Raw genomic sequence first — 24884 nt, forward strand, 5'->3', positions numbered from 1 at the left:
CATGTAGATATTTGTGGAAAGCGAGAATGTTTGGCCTCTCCGCGATGACGCACAGGCTGTAGGCGTTGTGTCCTGTGGTAGTTGGGAAGTTTTTGTCTTTCATTGTTTTCTCATATACTGCTGAACTTCTAGAGTGGGTGAAGGGATTTTGAGGTCAGTTTCACAACCAGCTGACGGCCATGTGAACTGTAAGGAGAGCTTGGTGTTGGCATCAGGAAGAGCCTTTTTCTTAGCCTTTGAGATAAAGGAGCAGCATTTGTTCTTTGTTTGTAAATTGCAGGGTCAGCTCCAGCGCTCATTGCTCTGTGGAGGCACAAGCATAGTTTCCTCCTGTGCGCTTACACATAGCCGCATACTTGAAGCTCTTGGAAAATTGCTATTAGCGCATAGTGTGTGCCAAGAAGTGGAAATGGGGGAGCTCACTGCTGTTGTTTAGCAAAACCAGGCTCCTTCTAGATGGTTCTGTTTACTGCCATAGACAACTGCTGCTCCCACCCTTAATCGGAGAAGCTTCTCTTGGCAAGGACAGCCAGTGGACACAGAAAACATGGCTGCTCAAGATGCCGAGAATAAGTGATGGTTGAGTGGCAGTCCCAAGGGACATTACAGAAGAGCGGGGAGGAGGCTGTGAAACGCTGTCTCCTGCAGGACACAGCCAGGACAGCCGTGACTTCCTGCAGTGAGCCTGCACAGGACTGGGCCTGTCCGCAGTCGGTCATACTGCCTGTTGGCTACTGAGCGATTCTGGGGGAGCCAGTGTCTTTGGTGCCCACTGATGAACCACCCGGACTCCAGTGACTAGATCCAAACACAGGTGACCCCGGTTAAACTCAGTGGGTCACAAAATGAAGCCAAAAGACAGGAATGTGGGAAGGGGACTAATAGAAATGGGAACAAGGTGAGAGGGAGACAAAAAGGGTGGGAGATACATAAGCAAATGAACCATATAGAATTAGTTAGGGGTTGGGGCTTTAGCTCAGTGGTAGAGTAGTACCAAGGAACCACAAGGCCCTGGGGTCGGCCCCAAACTCCAAAAAAAAAAAAAAAAAAAAAAAAAAAAAAAAAAAAAAAGTAGTTAAAGTGAGGGTGTGTAAAGAGGTTTAAGAGCTGATGGGGAAGGAGTCACCCGAGAGTTAGCAGGGTTCCAGAGACGGGACTCCACAGAGGACGGTGTGCTGAGGAAGATGAGAGGGGAGGGCACGCCCAGATCTGGCCTTGGTGAGTCAAAGGGATGGCAGATGTTTCCCACTTGACATAATTGGTAGCACCAGGCATTGCCAGTGCTCAGTACGTGCACCATGTGTGCCTGCGGAGGCCAAAAGAGGCAGCCTGAGCCCTTGGGGTTCCAGATGGTTGTGAGCCATGTGGGTGGTGGGAATGGAACCTGGGTCCTCGACAAGAGCAGAAAGGCTCTTAGCTGCTTGCATTCAGTTCTTGCCAGGTATATCCTCAGTGACCTAAAAACTTCTGTTAAGCACCTCCCCAACACCATCATGCTGGGACCAAGCTCCTGGTGCTAGGGCCATTAGGGGCCACTCAGACACATGGCTTAACCCTGAGACGTGTGTAAAGCTCATAGTGTGTGGACTCTGGCAGAAGAGGAGGGAAAGACCTTGGTAGGCTGGCCGATGGGAAAGCAATGGGGATTGGGAAGTGGGGCCTGGCCTGCCTTCCTGCACAGAACTCACCACGAAATCCTTCTCTTGCTCAAACCACTTAGTTCACCATTCACCGTTTGGAAGTGGGGAAGAACTCGGGTTTTCTTCTCTCACTAATTGTAAGTTGTTAGCGTTGAGCCAATGGCAGGCTGGCTCTGTAGTTTGGTTGTATTAATAGCTAATGCTTTTGGAGCATGTATGATGCTCACCGTTCTTTCTACAGGCCCACTGTCACCAGCCGACAGACACAGAAGGGCTTGTGTCTGGTCAGTGGCCAGCAAGGACTTGACCGCCCCAGGCCCACTCTGGGTCTGTGCTCCTAGTTTAGTGCTGCAAGTTCAAATGAGCATTTATTTTATGGCAGCAAAGACATGTTTGTGGGTGGAGATAATGTAGTTGTTATTATGCTAATTTTCCTTATGAAAAGATTGTCATAAAATGAAAATAAAGAACTAAAGATAGAGACTTGGGGAACAGCTAAAACATAATAGCCTTAAGATAAGTGTTTTCTTAGTCATTATGTGGGAGGCCAGCATTACCAGATATTTTCCTGAGGAGAAGAAAAATTAGAATAAACACTGTCACATCAAAGGAGAGCAAAGGATATGAGAGTTCTTGCAAACGAGGCGGGAAACAAGAGGCTGCATGAATTCTGAATTAGCGCTTTGCTTCGTCTTGGGCATCCTACACTGACAGAACAACTGCCATGTTCAAAGGAAGAAGACCAGGACCCAGGAGCTACCACAGGGAGGATTTGCTGTCCGTACTAAGGGGAGGCAGTCACAGGTGCTACTGTTTTACTACTGTTGTCAGTTTATCTGACATTGGGTCAAGCTGGCCTGCCGGAATCCTGCACCCAATCATGGCCATTCTCTTCAAATCCCTTAGGATTGATATCTGTTTGTATTTGCTGAAGTAGGTGTATTTGGACATGGTCTTCCTCTGTAGTCCAGGCTGGCCTTGAACTTGCCTCACTCAGTCTCCCAAGTGGTGAGATTATGAGTGTGCGCCACTCTGCCCAATTCTTATGTTTTTAAAATGAATACTCGACATAAAATATCAGTCACGGGGCAAGCAAGATAGTTCAGCAGGTGAGGGTGCCTGTCTTCAAGCGTGGAAATCCGACTTCAATCCCCAGAGTCTACTTGCTTAACGAACACAGTCTCTCACAAGCTCCTGTGATTTTTATGTACACACAGACACACACTCATGCACACACTAGATAAATTAATAGCAAATGCTGGCATGTGGTTTGGAGAAACCCCTACTGTTGAAGCGGGGACTCCATGTGGCACTGCCCTTTCTGTTCTGGAGAAGGGGCTTTCAGTTTAGATTTCCCAAGTGCGTTTCATACCTGAGATGTTTTGCCTGTTTGCCGTATCCTGGCTCTGCCCTGTGGCCACTCTGCCTGTGTGACTGTGTGGTGTGCTTCTCTCCTGAGATGCCCTTATCCCACACCCGCATCCCTGCTCTGGCCGATGCTTCCTGTCACAACTCAGCAGTACAGTTTTTATAGTTTTTGTTTTGCATTGCTCCCCCCTCCCCCCTTTTAAAAAATATTCCCAACCACAAAGCCAAACACAGCCACATGCCAGTTTCTCTCTCTCTCTCTCTCTCTCTCTCTCTCTCTCTCTCTCTCTCTCTCTCTCTCTCTCTCTCTCCTGCATTCCTATATCTTGGCTTCACGTCTTAGAGTGCCCAGCACATGCAGTTTTTATGATGGGCTCTCTAATTGTCCTCTCTGCCTCTCCTGCCCCGTCACTCTCCAGCAAACGTCAGAGGCTCTGCCAGTATCTGCAGAAGGGAGGCAGAAAGCTGTTGCCTTTGGAGTTCAGTTCTTAACCCTTAGTGCCTTAGCAGCGAGGACAAAGGCCTTCAGGAGGCGAGCATCCCCTGGGCCTCACCTGCAGGTCACGTTAGTGAAGGCACGCACGACTAGCTGCTCTAAGTAGTAAGACCAAGTAGAAGTGGGGCTAACGGGCCAAACCTATTTATAGCCTCTTTCATATGTTTAATTGAATTGTAGCATTTTTTCCTTCGGCATAAGAAGTGTTTCCAGAGTTTGCAGCGACGTTATTTTAAGGTGCAGTAGAATATGTCTTTCCATTTATTTTGTATAGGGAAAGACTTCAAACCATACATGTTTTGAAATGTATTTTCCCCATAATGTGGACCAAAGTCTTCTTTTAATTGACAAACAGAATTATCCTTGACAGCATTAAGAGACACCGCCTTTATTGAGGGCTCAGCTCAAGCAGAGTGAGGAGCTGTAAGCGAGCCGATAAGGAGCGCCACACTGTCGGTGCCCTGGGGGATTGATTAGCCTTGAGAGTCCCAGTGGACATGGATGTGCAGAGGGATACCAGTCAGTGGAGCAAGGCAACATGATTGATTAATTAGCCTTGAGAGTCCCTGTGGGCAGTGAGGTGCAGGGCGCAGCAGTCAGTAGAGCACGTCGGCTGCCCTTCCTGGTGTGGCGGTTCCTCTGGTCATAAATGTGCCTTTGCTTTGGCTCGCAAAGTCTTCGTCCGGACCTCAGCAGAGTGAACCTTTCTCACTCAACTGGGAAGTTTCTTTTATTATTTTTATTACTATTTTGTTTCTAATATACTTTTTTATTGAAAACTTGTCTGGCTTTTTATCTATCTTGATTACTTTTGTTTGCACTTGGTTTTAGGCAGACACACACCCTGCAAGTGTTGGACCCATGAGCCTCTGGGAACGGCCGATTGACCATGGGAACAACCAGTGATGAGATGGTGCCCGTGGAGCAGGCCTCCTCGGCCTCCTCCCTAGATCCCCTGTGCTTCGAGTGTGGCCAGCAGCACTGGGCGAGAGAAAACCACTTGTACAACTACCAGGGGGAGGTGGACGACGACCTCGTCTGCCACATTTGCCTCCAGCCCCTGCTTCAGCCGCTCGACACGCCCTGTGGACACACGTTCTGCCACAAGTGCCTCAGAAACTTCCTGCAGGAGAAAGACTTCTGTCCGCTGGACCGCAAGAGGCTTCATTTCAAGTTGTGTAAGAAATCTAGCATCTTGGTCCATAAGCTTCTGGACAAATTACTGGTTCTGTGTCCATTTTCTTCCGTGTGCCAAGATGTAATGCAGCGCTGTGACCTGGAGGCGCATCTTAAAAACAGGTAAGCACAAGGGTGACAGAGGCACCGAGGAAGCGTATCACAGAGCAGCTGTGACACCTGGGCCAGGAATGGTGCCTCGTACCTGTCGTCCCAGCACAGATAGCTAAGGCAGGGGATGAGCACAATAAATACATGAACCTATCAATTAAGGAGTGCGATAAATAAGGCGGATTGGCTCATATATAAAGGTATACCTCCAAGGCATGAATACAGGAGCCCCGATAAGCAAGGACCGCTTAGTAATATTCTCCTCACCATGCAGCCTAAACTCGGGTGGGTGACAGGTGATAACATTAGATTCCTTCTGCAAGGGGGCTTGGCATCAAAGGAAAGAGGAAGGAAGGAAGGAAAGAAGGAAGGAGGGAAGGAGGGAGGGAGGGAGGAAACTAAATGCAAATATTCTTTTGTCTAGTTTATTTTCATGAGGAAGTCCAATTACACTGGAGTCAGTCCAATTACCTAAGGATGGCGAAAACCACTCAGGGCTACACTGGCCTTTGGGAGGCAGACATCTGTGAGTTCCAGGCCACCCTGGTCTTCATAGTAAAAACCAGTTTCAAACAAAACAAACAACACAAAGAGTGGTGAAGGGTTAAACATACCCCAGAACTCTAGTTCACAGTCGGGAGACCAGCGGTTCTGTTAGCCAGGAGGGGTGGAAATGAGTTGGCTCATTTCAGTTACTCTCGGCTCTTGTAGATTCTGACTGAAGAAGAACTAGGAATTAGAGGCATAAATGTTTAGGGGTGATTTGTACTGGCCCCAGGGCTCATTGACTAAAGACACTTACCACTGAGTCAGACAACCTGAGTTCGATCCCTAGAAACCACAGGGTGGAAGGAGAGAACTGACTCCTGGAGCTTGTCTTCCGACCTGTGTTTGCGCACACAGATACACTCCCTCACAGAACACTCCCTCACAGAACACTCCCTCACAGAACACTCCCTCACAGAACACTCCCTCACAGAACACTCCCTCACAGAACACTCCCTCACAGAACACTCCCTCACAGAACACTCCCTCACAGAACACTCCCTCACAGAACACTCCCCTCACAGAACACTCCCTCACAGAACACTCCCTCACAGAACACTCACCCTCACAGAACACTCCCCTCACAGAACACTCCCTCACAGAACACTCCCTCACAGAACACTCCCTCACAGAACACTCCCTCACAGAACACTCCCTCACAGAACACTCCCTCACAGAACACTCCCTCACAGAACACTCCCTCACAGAACACTCCCTCACAGAACACTCACTCACAGAACACTCACTCACAGAACACTCACTCACAGAACACTCATGTCTTTAGACTCACAGAAAGTGACAGAAATACACGTATTTCTTTCCAAGCATCAGTTGAAGCACCTTGTGTGGTCGTGATGCCTCTGGCCAACAGAACATTGCACATCATACTGGATTCAGATACAGCATAGGCTAACGTAGACCAGCGCATGAACTCCCAGAGCTATCGCAGACTAATCCAATCCTGTCATCTCACAGTGCATGAGGATTTAGAGCAAGTCACCGTATGTTGCACTTTGTGGTGTACCTCAGGTTACTCCGCCATGGAGTCTGTGCACTGCTCTGCTGTAGGGAGCAGTCAGCCTCTCATATGCAAGTGACTGTGTGGGGGTGTTCAGTGCTAAGGTCACAGTGTTATAAAAGGACTCACTTTATTCATTAGAAATAATTGAGAACTGAGAAACTGAGGCTCCCAGCTGGGGACTGAGAGAGAACCTCATCCTCTGTTGACACAGAGCTGAGGGTAAGGCCCTGCTTAGCATGTACAAGGTCATGGGCTTGGCTCCTTACACGGAAAGGGAAAAGACTTGAAATGTGGAGATTCACAGAGAAGCTGCTTGAACCCAAGCTATGTTGCCTAAAGCAGAGACTAAGAGAAAGTAGGGTGTGTGCCTTTGCAAAAGCAGGGATCGTGGCTTTACATTCCGTGTCTCTGTCACCAGCGGGCAGAGTCCAAGGACCCTCCGGAGACTTGAGTGTACTAGCCTTAGTCAGCCTAATTGTGTGTGAGTAATAGCTTGGGCCCCTTCCTTTCTTCCCTTCCTCCCTCCCACCCTCACTCCCTCCCTCCCTCCTTCCCTCCCTTCCTGTCTTTTTTCTCTGTAATGCATCTTTTATTTTCTTTTTGAATTAGCACACAAAGTGCGACCATGACATCTCCATACCAGGCTTCTTGTGTGCCTCAAAACCATTATTAGGTTAGGATTCTTTTGTGTCTTACCAAACATGTCTGACCAAGCAGTTGTGCTGGGTATTTGCCTTCTCCTTGCTCGTCTCTCCAGCCTGTGTCCTCAGCTAACTTTCAAGCCAAGCGATAACAAGTGCTGAGCTAAGAAGCTCCCAGCCTCCATAATCTCGAGCCGCCTGCGTCTTAAGCCTGCCGACTCCTCTCTGTGCTGTGGCGCTCAGTGAGTTTCCCATCTCACCGTGCTCCTCGGCGCTGGGGTTCCCTGTGACTGTGCTCTCCGATTGGCCTTCAGTCACGGAGAAGTGGTTTTCCATAGTTGTTGAATTTACAAGTTTGCCACTGTCTGATTGTCGAGTATCGGGCTGCCTTCTGTCAGTTTCTGTTGCAGCTTCTTGTCCTGCGCCTGGGCCTCACTCCCCCTGACTCTTTTTTTTTTTTTTTAATGTTTTTTTATTAATTTTTATTTCTGTAAGTACACATAGCTATCTTCAGACACACCAGAAGAGGGCACCAGATCTCATTACGGATGGTTGTGAGCCACCATGTGGTTGCTGGGAATTGAACTCAGGACCTCTGGAAGAGCAGTCAGTGCTCTTAACCACTGAGCCACCTCTCCAGCCCTCCCCCTGACACTATTTCATGTCCAGCCCTGGGCAGTTTATGAGCTGCAGTATGTCAGCTCATTGAGCATCAGTCTTTTTTTTTTTTTTTAAACAAGAACCTGGTTTTATTTTTCCAGATACAGAAGTTTGCATGTTTTGCAAATGTTGCTTGAGAGCAACATTGGTATGTATGATGCCTTCTGTCTATTAGAGCATCACGTCAGTCTTTCTGAGGCAGGTTCCTGTGTGTATGCCTCAGCCTGGTGTGGAACCCCCAGTCCTGCCTCAGTGTAGGAATTACAGGCATGGACCACCCAGTCTAGCTTTATTTTATGTTTATAAATCCTGTGAATTAAATCCAGGGCCTGATCTGCTACGCTAGCACTCTACCAGTGAGCTATATATCCCCGGCTGGGTTTGGTTTGGTTTGGTTTTAATTTTGAGAACAAGAATGATTATTCGCTCGTGTCTGTCTCTTTGCCCCTGCTGTGGAGGCCCAGCTGGCTGGCTGGTTTGCACACTTCCGGTGAACCCCGCCCCCCAGTCTAGGATTACAGGTACTCCGTGAGCGCTAGGCTTCTAAGTGGGTTCTGGGGTCCGAGCTCAGGTTTGCAGGACTTAAGTGCTTTACTCGTGGAGCCAGCTCCCCAGCCCACCTTCCATGAATCACTCTTTCTAGACTGCTGGCACCTTTTGCTGGTTTCCAGGATTCCGAAGTAGTTGGTTCTGATGATTTCTCCAGTCTTCTCGGCGCTTTTATGGAGGGGAGACTTCAGGTAGCCTTGCTCTCTGTCAGATCCATTTCTGTTTGTGCTGTATGTCCTTATCATTTTCCTTGCTCCTAAGCCACTCCTACTGCTCCAGTTTCCTAGCACGGGGCTTAGCAAGCATCCCTTTGCCCTCCCACCAGCATGACCAGTACTGCTGCTAATGCACAGTGCCTTCTGCTGCACCATGTCTCCTAGGGCTCCTGTGCGCCCAGCAGCAGGGAATAATGTCCCCGAAGCATAAAACAGGTTACTTTACACGCGATTTCCTTCAGAGAGCCGAGATCATGGAGCAGGTGCAGAGCCAGCAGGAAAAGAAAACTTGTGTTTTTGCTCTTTGCTGCTCCCAGAGCCCTTCAGTTCCTTTGTAATCAGGGGTTGGTGTGGACCCCTGCAGCTCCCAGCCTGTGGCTGGCTGCATTGTTCCGACCTCTGCTGCCTCGGAGCTTCACTTGGACCAGTGTGGTCTCGGCCGTGCGTGCACTTGTAGTCTGTCGGCTTTACTTACTGCTCTGAATCCTCTGTGCTGGCTTCCTGTGCGCACCAGGACGCCCCTGCAGTACAAGCTGGAGTCTGTGTTACTGTTGAGTGCTTCATTTCCAAAGGTCCGTGGGGGTCTGCTGTTGTTTGTGTTACCTGAGCCAGATTCAGACCCCTAACTCAAACGATCCTCTTGCCTCCGCTTCTGAGTAGCTGGGCTGTGCGTGGTTCTCTGGGGATAACCCTCTCCCACGCCTGGATCTTGGAGGGTTGGGGGTCCCTGTGTTTTGGTCTGTGTGCACACATGCATGTAAAGCCAGAGGACATGTGTGGTGTTGCTGAAGCTCTGTCCACCTGGTCTTTGTTTGCTTTGTCTGAGGCAGGGCTTCTCACTGGCCAGCCAGGGCCTGGGATCTGCCTGGCTTTGTTTTAGCATGGGTTCTAGGTTTTAACTCAGGGCTTCCTGCTTGTAAGGCAAGCATCTTCTAAAGCTAGCTCCTCCAGCATTGGTTTGGCTTGCTTGTTTGTTTATTTGCTTGCTTGCTTGTTTGTAGACAGTCTCCAGAGAACACGGATGGCCCTGACTGGCCTGGAATTCCCTTTGTAGGACAGGCTGGCCCCAGACTCAGAGACTCACTTGCCTCTTCCTAAAGGTGTCGTCACCATTCCCAGTTTGGTTTTGTTGTTGCATGTATGTGTGTGTGTGTATGTGTGTGTGTGTGTGTGTGTGTGTGTGTGTGTGTGTGTGTGTTAAGAAGGTCTCCCATAACCATGCTGGCCTTGAGCTCTGTACAGCTAGGTTAGCGTTGAACTGACGCTCCTGCCTGGACCTCTTAAGCTGGGACTGCGGGCACCGCACCCACCTCAGCCTTTGTTTTAATGCTCACCTAGGTCTGGTGAGCCCTGATACTCCATAGTGGTGTTTTGAAGTACTTGTTGGTAGAACAAATTCAATTTGTTTTTTTAGGACTTAAAAAGAATTCCACACAAATAAACTCAGTCCTGCTGTTGAGGAAAATGCCAAGAGCCTTTGAAATCTGATCAGAGAGTGTTTGGACTCTTCCCCTGTAATTCCATTGCTTTGTGATGTTGGCTTAGCTCGGTTTCAAGTGTCCCTCGTGTATTAATAGAACAGTTGTGGGGATGCAGGAGCTTTGTGCACACCAAGGTTGTCACACGGGGACTAGCAGAGTACCAAGCAAAGGAGATGGCTCTGGATAGGCCGTGGTCATGAGTTTCCCCTGTTCGCGCCCACACTGAGCTACTCCATCCTTGGCCTTTCATCAGCTTTGCTCTGCATTTCACCTGTGAAATTCACCTCTTTAAAGTCAGGGTCTCAATGCTGTGTATCATCTAGATTCTAGAACATTCCAACAACCAGATGGAGCCTGAAACCCGTTAGCAGCACCTCCTCCTCCTCCTCACACACCCAGGTTTTCCACTTAAACTCTGTATTCGGTTGGCTTTTCATCAGTTGACACAGCTAAGATGCTGTGGAGAGAGGGATCCTCAGCTGAGGAAACACCCCAATCAGGTTGCCCTGGAGGCAATCTTTGGGGGCCTTTTCTTGATCAGCGATTGATGTGGGCATTGTTACCCCTGGGTGGGTGGGTCCTGGATTGTATAAAAGGCAGGCTGAGCAGGCCATGAAGAGGACGTCTGCAGCCTGTGCTTCAGTTCCTGCCTGAAATCTAGTTTCCTGCCTATCTCAAGTACTTGCCCTGACTTCCTTAGTGGTGGACTGGGAGTGTAAAATTAAGACAAACCTCTCCTCCCCGGGCTGCTTTGGCTGTAGTGTTTATCACAGCAGTAGAAAGCCCACTGGGACACAAGTGTTGACAGAAATACTAGTGCCCTGGCCTGGGCCTCAGCCCCTACCTCTCTACCTTAACCCTGTCCTCTGAGAGCTTGGAGCGTAGGCGAGCACACCAGGTATCACTCAGTGTAGACTGACACTTTATGGTCCTTGTATCTTGCAAGATTGTGTCCCTGGGAGTGAACTAGGACCTCAGCATGCTAGGTGCAAGCTCTGCTGCAGGCCACACCCGCAGCCCTAGGTCTCACTGTTGTCCCTTGTAGCAGTTGCCTCTCTTGGCTGTTTCTGTGTGGCCTCTGCTCTGCCTTGATTACTTTGCTGTCTTCCACTCACATGCACAGTGGCCCTGCCGTGTACTGCGCTATGGCCATCCTGTTGAAGTGCGGGTGTTCCCAAACATTCTATCTATAGACTTCCTCCCCTGAAGCTGTTTCCCCCATGTTTTTTCTGAGACGCCATTTTAGTCTTTTCCTGTTCTGTGGGTGGTTTCCTGTTGTTAAGGATTTGCATGTCCCATCCGGAATGTGAGCAAGCTTGCTTCTTCCTTTCTACCAAGCTGAGAGTTTCCATTTTTAAATTCATTCTTGTATGTATTCGGTAGCAGAAGGATAGGTGTCGTATACCTTGTAGGGCTCTTAGTTCGGCTAACTCTATTCATGTAGCTCAGGCTGGCCTCTGCCTCCTGAGAACTGGGATTTAAGGTGTGTACTGCATTGAAACTAGCTGTTACCCATGTTCCATGGATGCTTATGTGTAATATGGATGCGTATTCCGGAAATTAAACCTTTAAAAAATGTTTTCTCTGAGATTAGGGTCTCATTGTGTAAACTGGGCTGGCCTTGAACTGACAGAGTCCTCCTGCCTCTGCCTCTGTGTGCTGTGACTAACGGTGTGTGGCAGTACACACCGCCACGCCTGGCTTATAGAATAGAAAACTGTTTTAAGTGAGCATAGTGAGGGGTTTCCCATGGCATTTTCATACATGTGCGTACATAAACAACAAAGTAACTGGCGTGTTATAATATTTTGTTCTCATTTATGTTCCTGTAGGACTGTCCTCCCCCGACTCCCTACCCTGATCTTGTTGGACGCCTTCCCACCCAATAGCCATACTTTCATACCACACGTATTCCATACATGCCCTCCCTCCCTGCCCTCCCGTAAGATGGCCGCCCTCTCGTACCTCTGTTTCCTCTCCTGACCTGGTCCTCAGGCAGGATTGGATGAGAGTGTGCAGTAGTCGTCTTTCTGCAGTGTGATATCAGCTCCACCCATTTTTTCTCCTGCATGTGCCATGGTTTTCAGTTTTCTTGGCTGAAGAAAGTTTCATTACGTGTACATACATTTTCTTTATTCGTGGTTGATGGATGTCTGGGTGGTTCTCTCAGAGCCACTGTATTTTTTTTTTTTTTTCTTTTTCTTTTTTTCGGAGCTGGGGACCGAACCCAGGGCCTTGTGCTTGTTAGGCAAGCGCTCTACCACTGAGCTAAATCCCCAACCCCTCAGAGCCACTGTAAATAATGCAGCAGTAAACATGGTCTCGTCTGCCAGAGGTGTGTTCCTAGAGAGGCGTGGCCAGGTTCTGACTGTCACTTGTTTCTGCGGGCTTGTTTTGGATTTTTGAGGAGCCCCAACACTGACCCCGACTGAGGCTGCACACATTTCCCTTTCCCTACGCCCTTACAATGCCTGTTGCCACTTGTGTGCTTTCTCGGTGGAAGGCAGCCATGCCTGCTGGGGCGAGGAGGAGTCCCGGACGGCTAAGGACGCTGCTCAACACTTTGAGTAATAGTGGCCGCCTGTTCACTCTGTGAGAACTGTCTTTCCTCTTCATTTGAGAGCTTGGTGGTTACTCATGTATGCTAAATATGGCTGCTGTGTTTTTGGTGACAATTTTTCCCCATTCTGTAGACTTGACATTCCGTCCCCTGGGGGTTGCTGGGTTTGTGGAACTCGCATCTGAACCGTCTTCAGTCGCATCACTCCATGGCCTCCACTTCCTTCCCTTTTCGCAAGGTGACTTTCAAATGTTCCTCCTAAAGGCCTTGTGTTCCTTGATCACATTTTCCAAAATATTTGCCAGACACTCATGGGAACAGTTTCTGGAGTGTCGCACAGCGGTGCAAAATGGAGACTCAGCTGTGTCCCTCCATCGCAGCTCACAGGAAGCAATGATGAGAGAAGAGGAGGGGGAGGCACTCCCTTGGTCATCCTTCTCGGAACTGGGGAGCAGAGGGTGTGTGTGTAAGCTTGGTTTCTGTGGGGAGCTGTGCTGCTTTATGGCCCAAGCTAGACTGGATCTGTCCTGTACTTTGCGACGGTGAGAATTTTGGAAGTTTTCACTACTGTCGTTGAATGCAAGTCTGTGACCTTGAGCGTGTAGCCTGCCGTGGCTCTGGCCCTTCCTTCACACTGCACTGCACGTTCCTGGTTGCTGTGTCCAGCCAGTGATAGGTAAGAAGAGCGTTGGTTTACTCTAGCAAGGGGAGCTTTGGTCTGAGCGTGCCATTGAGGTAAGCGAACCTGCCATTTGCTTAACCAGCGAGGCAGCAGTTCCAACTCAGCTCAGTAGTCCATCTCGAGATTCACGTTTGACAGACTAAGGAAGCACATTTTGCCTCGTGTGTTGAGCGTAAGGCAGACTGGCTGAGCCTTGCAGCGAGTTGTAAAGCTCCCAGCGTGTACTTGCCCACAAGTGTGGCGAGGCCCAGTGGCACATTCCATGAAGAAGCCTGCAGATTGCCCCCTGGCTGAGACACCTGGCCTGGGAAAAGCACTGTTCGGTCTGGATTTCACACCCATTCTCTCAGTACCGGCAGACAGGGCTCTTGGGATGCTTCCAGGCAACTAGTGTCTACCTGAGTAGTGGCTTTTGGCTGTCGTTGTCTTCATGTCTTTCCTGAATTGCCTGCCAGGTAGGGTAGGGAGAACTTGGCTTGGACAGAGATTAGGATCAGAACCGTGTGCTGAACTGTGGGTACTTTGGGCTCCCTTGTGCATAAGCGGTTGCTTCGTGTTTGTTCAGGTACACGCTGCTGATTAACCCCCCACCCTCTCATCCCTACTCAACTTTGCCTCTTCGTCTGAAACCCACCTGCCGCTCTTTCTAGGTGTCCTGGAGCCTCTCACCGGAGAGTTGATCTAGAGAGAAGGAAAACTAGTCAAGCTCATACACAGATTGAGGGTGAAACTGGATCCACTGTAATAGATCCTCCAGGCCCCTCACCCCCAGAAACGGACTGCTTGGGCACTGTGCCTGGCGAGAGAAACTCGACACCTGCACCTCTTCCTGTGTGGACCGAGGATCCCGGCCTGGACAACCCCGCCTTTGAGGAGAGCGCTGCAGCTGACTGTACGTGCCGCACACCTCTTCCTGGTTTATCCCTGGCCTTTCCTCCCCTGCCCATCCAGCATGCACTCGTGTCCTGCCAAGACAGTTGCACTGGAGTACGGTTTGCATACCACACCACTCCCGCTGCACCCTGCAGCTCTAGCTGGCTGCAGTCCAGAAATAAAGCGAGAGTCTTACTGGAGGAAGCCGGTCCTCCCATCCTTACCACTGGGACCCGCTACTCTCAGTGCGTGATCAGAACCATGGTTGCAAAACCACAGATGCAACACGAACAACTCAAAAGTCACTACACTAAGCACTGTGTTAGTTCAGTAAATCGTGTAGCATTGAGAAGTAAACAAGCAAACGAAGCCAGGTTAAAAGCCCTGAGCCTGAAAGGTGAAGGCTCAGACAGCTGGCTACTGTGTGCCTGGGGATACAGCATCCGAGCGCACACCCCTGCTACCTGCACACCCACTAGGAGCACACAGAGCCTCAGCTGCTCCTCCTTCTAGAACTCGTTTTCTCTAAGAGACCGTAAGTCGCCCTCTGTGTTCATGTTTCTTGACACATCTGTGACACTTTTCACCCCTTACCAGTCGGTGCAGCTGTGGCCTTTTCTCTGCCCTCTGGGGTTATCCACCAGACCACGGCGTTTTGGTTTGGTTTTTTCCTACAGCCTTGCACAACCTGTGCTTGAGCACGGTGGCTGTCTGTTAGTCTGTGGTCCCTACTGGCTTAGTACATAGCGGTTATCTACTGATGGTTCCTGATCGCCTGTGGAAGAGGAAACCTTGGCTAATTTTCACCCTGTTTATTAGCACAGTCACTGTTAACCTCTGAGACCCTGTGTGGGGAATCTGAGGTAAACACTGCTCTCTCGCTTGACTTGGCAGCCGTACAACAGCCACTTAGTTTACCAGAAGGAGAGATCACCACCATCGAGATCCACCGCACTAACCCGTACATCCAGTTAGGAATCAGCATCGTGGGTGGCAACGAGACGCCACTGATCAACATCGTCATTCAGGAAGTCTATCGGGACGGGGCCATCGCCAGAGATGGAAGGCTCCTTGCCGGAGACCAGATTCTTCAGGTAAGAGCTCCACTACCACCTAGACAAGTGTGGTGGTGTAGAAACTGGATTATAGAAAAGTTGGTTTTACTGTTTTTAAGTGTGTGTGTGTGTGTATGAGAGAGAGAGAGAGAGAGAGAGAGAGAGAGAGAGAGAGAGAGAGAGAGAGAGAGAGAGAGATCCTGAAACTCAGTTAACCTGCCTCTGCCTCCTAAGGCTGGGTTAGTGGTGAGAGCCACCATACCCAGTTATTTTCTTCTCTCACTTTAATTCCAGTCTTACGTATGACTGGGCGCTTGGAGGGGGATCCCTGGTGTGTTGGACACTGGACACTTCTGGCTTGGTCCAGGGCTACCGTTGACCAGGCCAGACTCTTCTTTCCCATTGGTTTTATTTCATACCCAGTGTTTTGTCCATCTCCTCCCTGCACGTCCGACTGGTCCCTCCGTTCCTTGATGACTAGATAAACAAGCTCGGAGGATACATTCCTTCTCTGATGCCCTGCCAGCAGCCAGCTCTGGGTGTTCAGTCACTGCTCTCCGTGGTCCCCAGAGCACTTACTTCCCTTAGGAAGACACAGCTGTCCCCCAAAGCACTAGCATAGGACCAGATATTTTCCTATTATTACAAGACATTACTGAAAGGATGGGGACAGTGAGTGTCCTGTTTCATAGGAAACTGCCCAGGCCATTCAAGTCCCTGTGATTTATAAAAAAAAAGGGGGGGGGGATAATTTCTAAGAGAAAAATATTCACGAACAAAAGGAAGACTGACTTCTCAAAGCTCAAGCACAAGAACCGTCTCCCTTGACCCCATTCTGTCCTTTGCTGGGATCCTCCGAGGCCTCCCGCCCACCTCCCCCTTTCCCTTTCCCTGCTATCTCTCCAGTCTAGGCCTTCGCCACTGCCTTCCTAACTCAGTGCACACTCCTCCCTGGACTCCAGGTCGTTCACTTCCAGGGGGTGCTGCTGTGACCCTCATTGCCAATGGCAGCCACGGTCCAAGCACCTCATACAGCCTCACCCTGGTTTTTCATGACAACCCTGTAGCCCTGGCTGTCCTGGAACTCACTCAGTAGACCAGGCTGGACTCAAGCTCAGAGATTAGCCTGCCTCCGCCTCCATAGTTCTGGGATTAAAGGCATGCACCACCTCCCGACTGCAGCCTCGCTTCCTAATCAGAGTTCTTCCCTACAGTGCTCCAGGCACCGTCCTAGCTGCTAGGGATACATTTTAAAAGTGAAAGTCTGTCCTGCCCTCACAGAACTTCTCTTCCCATGGAAGGCTGAGCAAACCAGCCTTCCTGCCTTCTCTCTCTCAGCCCTCTCTCCTCAGCCTGCTCTCAGGCTGTGCTCTGGTCTGTGTGATCTCATCTGTGTGCTCACATCTTACGCTCTCACGCTGTGTGCTCACATCTGTGTGCTCTCATCTGTATGCTCTCATGCTGTGTACTCTCATCTGTACACTCTCATCTGTATGCTCTCATCTGTATGCTCTCATCTGTACACTCTCATCTGTACACTCTCATCTGTATGCTCTCATCTGTATGCTCTCATCTGTATGCTCACATCTGTACACTCACATCTGTATGCTCTCATCTGTATGCTCTCATGCTGTGTACTCTCATCTGTACACTCTCATCTGTATGCTCTCATCTGTATGCTCTCATGCTGTGTACTCTCATGCTGTGTACTCTCATCTGTATGCTCTCATCTGTATGCTCTCATCTGTATGCTCTCATGCTGTGTACTCTCATCTGTACACTCTCATCTGTATGCTCTCATCTGTATGCTCTCATCTGTATGCTCTCATGCTGTGTGATCTCATCTGTATGCTCACATCTGTACACTCACATCTGTATGCTCTCATCTGTATGCTCTCATCTGTATGCTCTCATCTGTATGCTCTCATGCTGTGTGATCTCATCTGTATGCTCTCATCTGTACACTCACATCTGTATGCTCTCATCTGTATGCTCTCATCTGTATGCTCTCATCTGTATGCTCTCATGCTGTGTGATCTCATCTGTACACTCACATCTGTATGCTCTCATCTGTATGCTCTCATCTGTATGCTCTCATGCTGTGTATGCTCTCATCTGTATGCTCTCATCTGTATGCTCTCATGCTGTGTGATCTCATCTGTATGCTCACATCTGTACACTCACATCTGTATGCTCTCATCTGTATGCTCTCATGCTGTGTACTCTCATCTGTATGCTCTCATCTGTATGCTCTCATCTGTATGCTCTCATGCTGTGTACTCTCATCTGTACACTCTCATCTGTATGCTCTCATCTGTATGCTCTCATCTGTATGCTCTCATCTGTATGCTCTCATGCTGTGTGATCTCATCTGTATGCTCACATCTGTACACTCACATCTGTATGCTCTCATGCTGTGTGATCTCATCTGTATGCTCACATCTGTACACTCACATCTGTATGCTCTCATCTGTATGCTCACATCTGTACGCTCTCACGCTGTGCTTCAGTAGGTATGTTCTCCTCTGCAAATTGTACAGCCGATCTTCCCACCTGATCCCATTCCCTTGGTTTCTCGACCACACTCCTGTGCATCATCCACCAACCTGAAGTTCTCCTGAAGTTTAGCTGTGTGCAGTCTTTCTCCAGTGGCTGCAGCAGTGCCCAGTGGTCTGGATTGTGGCTCAGATTTGTCACAGTATGACAGAGAAGAGATTCTGTTGGTCCAGAGAGCAACAGAAGTGTGAACTTGGCTGTGACATCCTGTTCAGAATAGTCGTCTCCCGTAGCAAAACAAATCCACAGCCTCTAGGAATTTGGCTATCTCTGGGGGGATTTGTAGACCTGGAACAGATGGGGCCAGGCTTCGGGGCAGCAGGGATGGGGTTTTCACTGGGGATCCGCAGCACTGGGGTGTCTGTCCGCTTGACCACATGTTGTTTTCTCTTTAGTCTTTCTCTTTAGTCTCCACGCCCTTCCAGAGCCACTAGTGTGGCTGACACAGACTGAACTTCAGATTACTTTTGGAGTTCGGCTTCTGATCTACCGTTTCCACATCCTGTGTCTTTTCTGTCATGTTAAGTGTGTTCTCTGGCTGCACAAGGCTGGCCCCACATTGAGGACACTTGGCCTGTGTTCCTGGTCCCTAACTCCTGCCCTGTATTTACAGACAGTCTTAAACCTTGTTTCCCAGGTACACACCTCCCACACAGCGTGACACCTTGGTCTTTACTGCAGCCCCTCCCCCAAAATCTGACCTTTCTAGCAATACTTTTTTTTTTTAAGCAATACTTTTAAGTGTATACTTTTGTCTCTTAACAAAGTGTGCCAATTTGCAAATCTCTGTGCAGTAAGGTGGTTCATTACAGACTAGTGGCAGCACTGCGGTTCTATCTTAGCAAGCATGCAGTTAATGGGAGTAACTAGAGATTCCATATTAAGCGCCCACACGCATGCACACACGGCATACGCACATGCATGCGCACATGGCATGTGCACATGCATGCACACACATGCACACACACACATTCAGTGCAGTAGCATCTTTACAAAGGGAACCTGTGCTCTCACAGCTTAATGCCCCTCTCCAGAGATTCATATGCGGCCTTTTGAGCAATTTAGAGGGAAAATGCTACTCTTTATAAATCATGTCAACATTCTTGAAAGAGATACAGCCTTTAGCACATTAAAGGTAAGTATTTTTGGTTTGAAAACATTGGTGACTTACATCATGTTGGTTAACAAAGAAAGACCATATTTAGTCAGAATGCACAATAGCGCTCACTGTTTCTGCTCTTTGTGCAAAATCAAGAAACAGTCTGTTTCATCCTGTCTTCCCTGAACCTCACTGACAGCCATGCGTGCGTCCTTGGAGGACGAGTCTTTTATAGTTGGGTATCCCCGGCCTGTCCCACAGGGAAAGCAGGCGGCCCGCTTGCACATGGCTACAGAGCAGAGTGGGGTTTCGGCCCAGCAATTTGATCCCTTGTGACTATCAGAAGACGGACCATGTGATCACAGCACTGTCAGGCTAAACTGACGATGGGCCCACGAGTCCTGTCGGCCCGGGTTTCCGGAACATGGCTTTGAGTCCTGGTCTCAGTCCAGTGTTACGGAGTCTGGGCTGCTGCTTGCACACATATTATAAACATGGGAGAGTAGTGAGCTCGTGTACGATGCTTGCAGATTTGATGACTGGATTTTAAACGGTATCTGTACACCAAAATCAACAAAATTCAAGGCAGTACTGTTCAAAACTGTCAAACTCAGAAAATAAGCAAACAGCCCAGATTCAAAGAGCTCTCTCTCACCGTCCATCCGAGGTAGGTAAGAAGGGGGAGGCCTTTTGCGTGGAGCCTTCCTGATGATCACATTCCTAACCCAGAGCTCTCCCATTAGCGGTGTTCTGACAACATTGGTTTTTATCTCTGATGGATTCAGAGAACTCTAATTGTGATGAATAGGAAAATTATCCTCCTCTCCTAGGTGGATAATTGAAGCAGGACTATTTTCCTAAGTGATATGTTACACGTTCAAAGATCAGTCACTGGGATTGTATCAAGGTTTACATTCTAATGAGTGCATGAATACTGAATCTCAGCCAGCATATTAAATATGCGTTATATGTGTATGCTGGTAATTAGAGTGGAATTGTAATTAGATACTTTAAAAGTCACTCCGAATGTGCAACTTTTAAAGAAATAAAACGATTTATTTTGTCTAAAGTAAGTGTGTTTCATTAGGCAAAGCAGCTTTGAAATCCAGGACCTTGAGCCTTCGAGCCACAAGAGCTGTGCTCCACATGGGCTTGCCCTGCCACCGGGCTGTCACCTGCTCCCTCTCATGCTGCTCCTGGGAAGGAGAGTGGACCCTGAGGAGCCTCGTTCCATACACCCCACCCCAAGGTCATCTACGTCTGTGTCCCTAACTGCTGTAGTTCATTTTAAATTCTCTGCTGTAAAAGTCTTTAGAGGCCTTTTCCTTGCAGGTTCTGTAGCATTTCGTCCATATCGGTTTCCTTTGGAGATGCCATCTAGACATTTCTACAAGTTAAGAAAAGAAAATTTTGCAATGCATTGGTCACAGGAGTTTTGTTGGTCCTTTTACTGCAGGTCAACAACTGTGATATCAGCAACGTGTCCCATAATTACGCCCGGGCTGTCCTTTCCCAGCCCTGCAGCACACTGCACCTGACAGTGCTTCGGGAGCGGCGCTTCGGCAGCCGTGCAAACAACCACGCCGACGGCAGTGCGACGCGGGACGAGGTCTTCCAAGTGCTGCTCCACAAACGTGACTCCGCAGAGCAGCTCGGCATTAAACTGGTCCGAAGGACAGATGAGCCGGGCGTTTTCATTCTTGACCTCCTGGAAGGGGGGTTGGCTGCACAGGATGGCAGGCTCAGCAGCAATGACCGGGTGCTAGCCATCAATGGACATGACTTGAAGCAGGGGACCCCAGAGCTCGCTGCCCACATTATTCAGGTAAGTGCCCAGTACAGAGCCAGGGTTGTCACACAGCCACGTCTGTCCTCAGTGGCACATACCCAGGGCCAGCCATGTTTCTCTGGAAAAGTCAGACGTGGTTACCTAAAAAAGTCGTCTGCAAACCCCATACTGTCATATATATCGTCCCTAAACAGAGCTGTGGGTGTTCGTTCCTGTTTGTTTAGGGTGCTGTTGACTGTTTTCCTGGAACCTGTGCTCCCATGTACGTCAGAGCATCAGTTTGTGCAGTGTAAATACCTCAGGTTTACCTCATTTCAAGAGAGCCAGGGTTTACTTCAGCCAATGAGCTCGTCAAAGCAGTTTCCAAGGGGAGTTCGGTGCTCTGGGTATTAACACAATGAGTGTGTATTGTGAGGAAGCCCAGACAGAACCCACTTGACACTCCCCACAGCGTGACTAGTAATCGAAGCTCTGGGTTGTAAACAGCAGGGTTCTGTCACCTCAACATTTGCCTCTTAGACCCTGGCGATGCTGCTGACGCGACGAGTGACTTATGGTACAGTATCAAAGCTGCTTATCACTTTTATTTTCCAATTGAGGAACAGAAAATTAAACAATTTTTATATTAAATTTAATTTTGCATGTATGTGCATGCATGCGTGGGTGCACGCGCGCGCGTGTGTGTATGTGTGTATGTATGTATGTGTGTGTATGTATGTGTGTGTCTGTGTGTGTGTGCGCGTGCGCCTGTGCCTGTATGTGCCTTCTGTGGTGCACATGGAGATCAGAGGACAGCTGCTTTTCTTCTTCCACCATGGAGGCCCCAGAGATTGAACTCAGGTCATGAGGCATTGCTGCAAGTACTCTGACCTGCTGAGCCCCCTTTCCAGCTCTTAAAAGAATTTCTTGACGTTGTTAATTTTAGTCACAGGCAAGGGTTCTACTTCCTCTCACAGCTCCTTAAAGCAGGCTGTCAAATCTTCCATAGGAATAATAGTAAAGTTGGGGGTTGTGGTGATGACTGAAAGGAAGCATTGGATAGGTCACGTGTACTTTCAAAAGCAAGGACAGCGTGACCATAGGTGTAATACATGTATGAACCTTCACTCAGACACCAGGCTTCTACAATAGCCACCAGCCTTCAAATAATTTAAGTCTGACTGCTGCTAGAAACTGATACAAAAGAATTTAACACTTAAAGTTACGTGTGTTTCAGTGTAAAAGGTTTGAAAATACTGTCTGTGGCCCTCCTGCCACAGGAGGTAACAAGTACACAGAAAATCAGTGTCCTCGGGCATTGCCCAATGACACATCCTCAGGCCTGAGGCAGGAGCCTCAAGCCTTGGGTTCCTCAGAGAGAGCCGCCTTGGTGAGAGGGAAGGAGATAGGTTCCACTAGTGATCCGTAAGCCACAGCATCACTGTGGCCCGTAGTAATGAGTTGTCTTCTCCAGGCCAGCGGAGAGAGGGTGAACTTAACAATTGCCAGACCAGGGAAGGCCCAGCCCAGCAACGGCAGCCGTGAGACCGGAGCACACAGCAGCAACCATGCTCAGCCGCCCTCTCACAGCCGACCAAGCTCACACAAGGTGAGGGGGTTCTCTCCTCTAATCCTACTGCCCTCCAAGGACCACTGTTGCACTGACAGGTGTAAGCGTGGGCCTTTTTGTATGCCTGCCAATCATAACACAGTGTAAAGTTGGGCTTTTGGTTTTGTTTGTTTGTTTGGGTTTCACCTGTTTTTTTGTTTTAAGCCTGAAATGCACGCTGTCCTTCTGTTGGAAAGCTGAGCATGGGTGTTTGGGGTCCTCAGCAGCCACTGTAGTTTCTTGTCAAGGAGGCTTCATCTGTCCCGTAATCGACAAGAAGTGACCCTCCAGGGTAATCCATGTGCTTAGAGCTATTTGTAAGCAAGTTCTCCCGGGTTGCCTGTTCAAATGTGACCATGAGTTTTACGATTAAAATGCGCCATGAAAACAGGATGAAGTCCGTGGTTAGTAGTTAGGCATGGTGCCCACAGTGACAGAATTAGCTATGTGAACACTGACAGACACGTGGATGGTGTGTGTTTTTATGGTATTAAAATCCCCATCTATTGGCTGGGCAGTGGTGGCACACGCCTTCAATCCCAGCACTCAGGAGACAGAGGTAGGCGGATCTCTGTGAGTTCAAGGCCAGCCAGAGTGAGTTCCAGGTAAATCAGGACCACACAGTGAGACTCTATCTCAAAAACAAAGAGCTTCAGTCCTCACTTAGGGGTAAGCCGTGAAGTCCCTTTATAACCACCCAGAACGGTCGCCTCGTCTGCCTGTCTTCCTCAGCCGCGTGTTATTAATTACCCCAGCCCTTCCCTCTCACCTAGGACCTCACCCGGTGTGTCACATGTCAGGAGAAGCATATCACTGTAAAGAAGGAGCCGCACGAGTCCCTTGGGATGACTGTTGCTGGGGGCAGAGGGAGCAAGAGTGGCGAGCTGCCCATCTTTGTGACCAGCGTGCCACCCCACGGCTGCCTTGCTCGAGACGGCAGGATCAAGAGAGGTAAGATGGGGTCTGGAAGTTCTGCCAGGTCCCATCTCAGACGTGCAGTCACAATTTTAAGGAGCAATTACCGTGTTTCATGTTAAACATGACTTTTAAAAATCTTTTAACGTGGGGTTGGGGATTTAGCTCAGTGGTAGAGCGCTTGCCTAGCAAGCGCAAGGCCCTGGGTTCGGTCCCCAGCTCCGAAAAAAAAGAAAAAAAAAAATCTTTTAACGTGTCCTTGTAGAGAAAACCGTGTTTTTCTGTAAGGTTAGGAATTAACCCTGACTGCAGTTACTCAGACTGTTGGCTTATTCTTGTCTTGGAGAAGAGCCTCTGAGGCTCTTGTGCCTCCAGCCATGCAGGCACTGCTGAAGGCCGCGTCACTAAAGTTCAGCATTGGTTATAAAGTGTCCCGGGCCTGTGTGACAGCTGTGCAGGTAAAAGCGTCCGAGCCGGACCCGAGTTCTGTCCCCAGAACTCGACGACGAAGACAAGGATTCTGAAAGTTGTCCTCGGACCTCATGCAGATATCATGGAGAGTGTGTGAGGACTCGAGAGGAGGTCAGAGGAAGAGCCGGTTTCAGAGACTTAACTCCTTCACATTTCCCATTCCCTCTCACGCCTGTTAATGTGCACAAAGGAAGTAACTGAGCACTGTTGCCATGTTAGAGTAGCAGTCTCTGCTGATGAGGTCAAATGGAGGAATGTTGAAGCCGAAAAGGTGTTTTCCCAGGAGCCTCACAAAAGCTAACTCACTATGAGTTTAGCCCACATGCAGTCTCGTGAGCTGTAATTAGACAGCACTGTCTTAGGGAACCCACAGAGTAGGGAAAAGTTTACAAGTCATTCAGTTATGTACATGTACACAGCATACCAAGGAATTGTAAAGGACTTTTCCAAATCAGTTAAAATCATAAGTTACTCAATTTAGGGACAGAAATAGACATTTCTCCCAAGAAGGAAGTTGCATGGAAAAGGGCTCGCCGTGACTGGTTACCAGAGGCAGGGCTCGGATGCCCTCAGACTTCTCTAAAATGTTCTAGGGCACAGTGGTGGGACTCTGTGGCCAGCAGACTAAAACCCACAGAGCCGGGCGTGTATTTCGACAAGGCTACTATTTTTTCTTAAATTACTTCACCAGTAATAGACTTTGGTGACAGTTCAGTTTCTTCGTGGGTTTTGTTGTTGTGCATGCATGTGGGAGGTGCCTTCCAAGTGTTTTTTTGTGTTTTTTTTTTTAATACACAGCCATTTGTTTATTTTTGCAATGCTCTCAAAAATTGAGCTACACAAAAAAATCCAAACCCCACCTTTCCCCAAGGATTACACACAAAAGAATTGTTTTTGTGACAGCCACTCCTTCATAAACAGTGGTTCATGCATCAGGCTAATGTGGTCAATACATTCTCGCTGGCTGCGCTCTACCGTCAAGCTGTGCGCTCTGCCTCCCCCTCGCCCCCACCCAGGTGCCCTGCCCCAACTCCCTGCTGGAGTAAACCATGAAGCCTAACAGGGACCCACATCGGTGCCCAAAACTGCAGTGGTCACTGAGCAAAACCTACAGAACAGCAAAAGTAAGCCAAATGCCTGATCCCTAACTCACGTCACAAGTGCAAGGACGCAAAAAACCCAGATTCACGGCTTGACAAGCTCCAAGTTCTGTGTTCTCTGTATCCATGAAGAAGTCCAGCTGTCTGAGCATCATAAAAATGATGAATTTGTTTTTTGCTGAGCCTATAAAAAAAAAGTAACTATTTCCCCCTTGACATAGTAATGTATGTGTAACTTAAATGACATGTGAGGTATTTATTTATTTTTTTTTTTTTTTTTTTACTCTTCTCT

The 24884-nt window shown here is 48.8% G+C and overlaps 1 protein-coding gene across 4 annotated transcripts in view; it reads left to right on the plus strand.

Annotated features, from left to right (window-relative positions):
• The window catches only part of Lnx2 (ligand of numb-protein X 2), a 64002-nt gene that overhangs the window by 31187 nt on the left and 7931 nt on the right, over window positions 1–24884 (plus strand). For 3 of the 4 annotated variants that reach the window (XM_032886402.1, XM_032886400.1, XM_032886399.1), the window contains exons 2-7: window positions 4336–4803; window positions 13797–14038; window positions 14914–15113; window positions 20186–20554; window positions 21972–22106; window positions 22880–23057. In XM_032886402.1, coding sequence (XP_032742293.1) covers window positions 4394–4803; window positions 13797–14038; window positions 14914–15113; window positions 20186–20554; window positions 21972–22106; window positions 22880–23057 — 1534 coding nt within the window. In that variant the 5' untranslated portion in view covers window positions 4336–4393. The remainder of the gene's footprint in view (window positions 1–4335; window positions 4804–13796; window positions 14039–14913; window positions 15114–20185; window positions 20555–21971; window positions 22107–22879; window positions 23058–24884) is intronic. The other variant, XM_032886401.1, reaches the window with a different exon arrangement.

This window comes from Rattus rattus, chromosome 16 (assembly GCF_011064425.1).
Source record: "Rattus rattus isolate New Zealand chromosome 16, Rrattus_CSIRO_v1, whole genome shotgun sequence".
Lineage (NCBI taxonomy): Eukaryota > Metazoa > Chordata > Mammalia > Rodentia > Muridae > Rattus > Rattus rattus.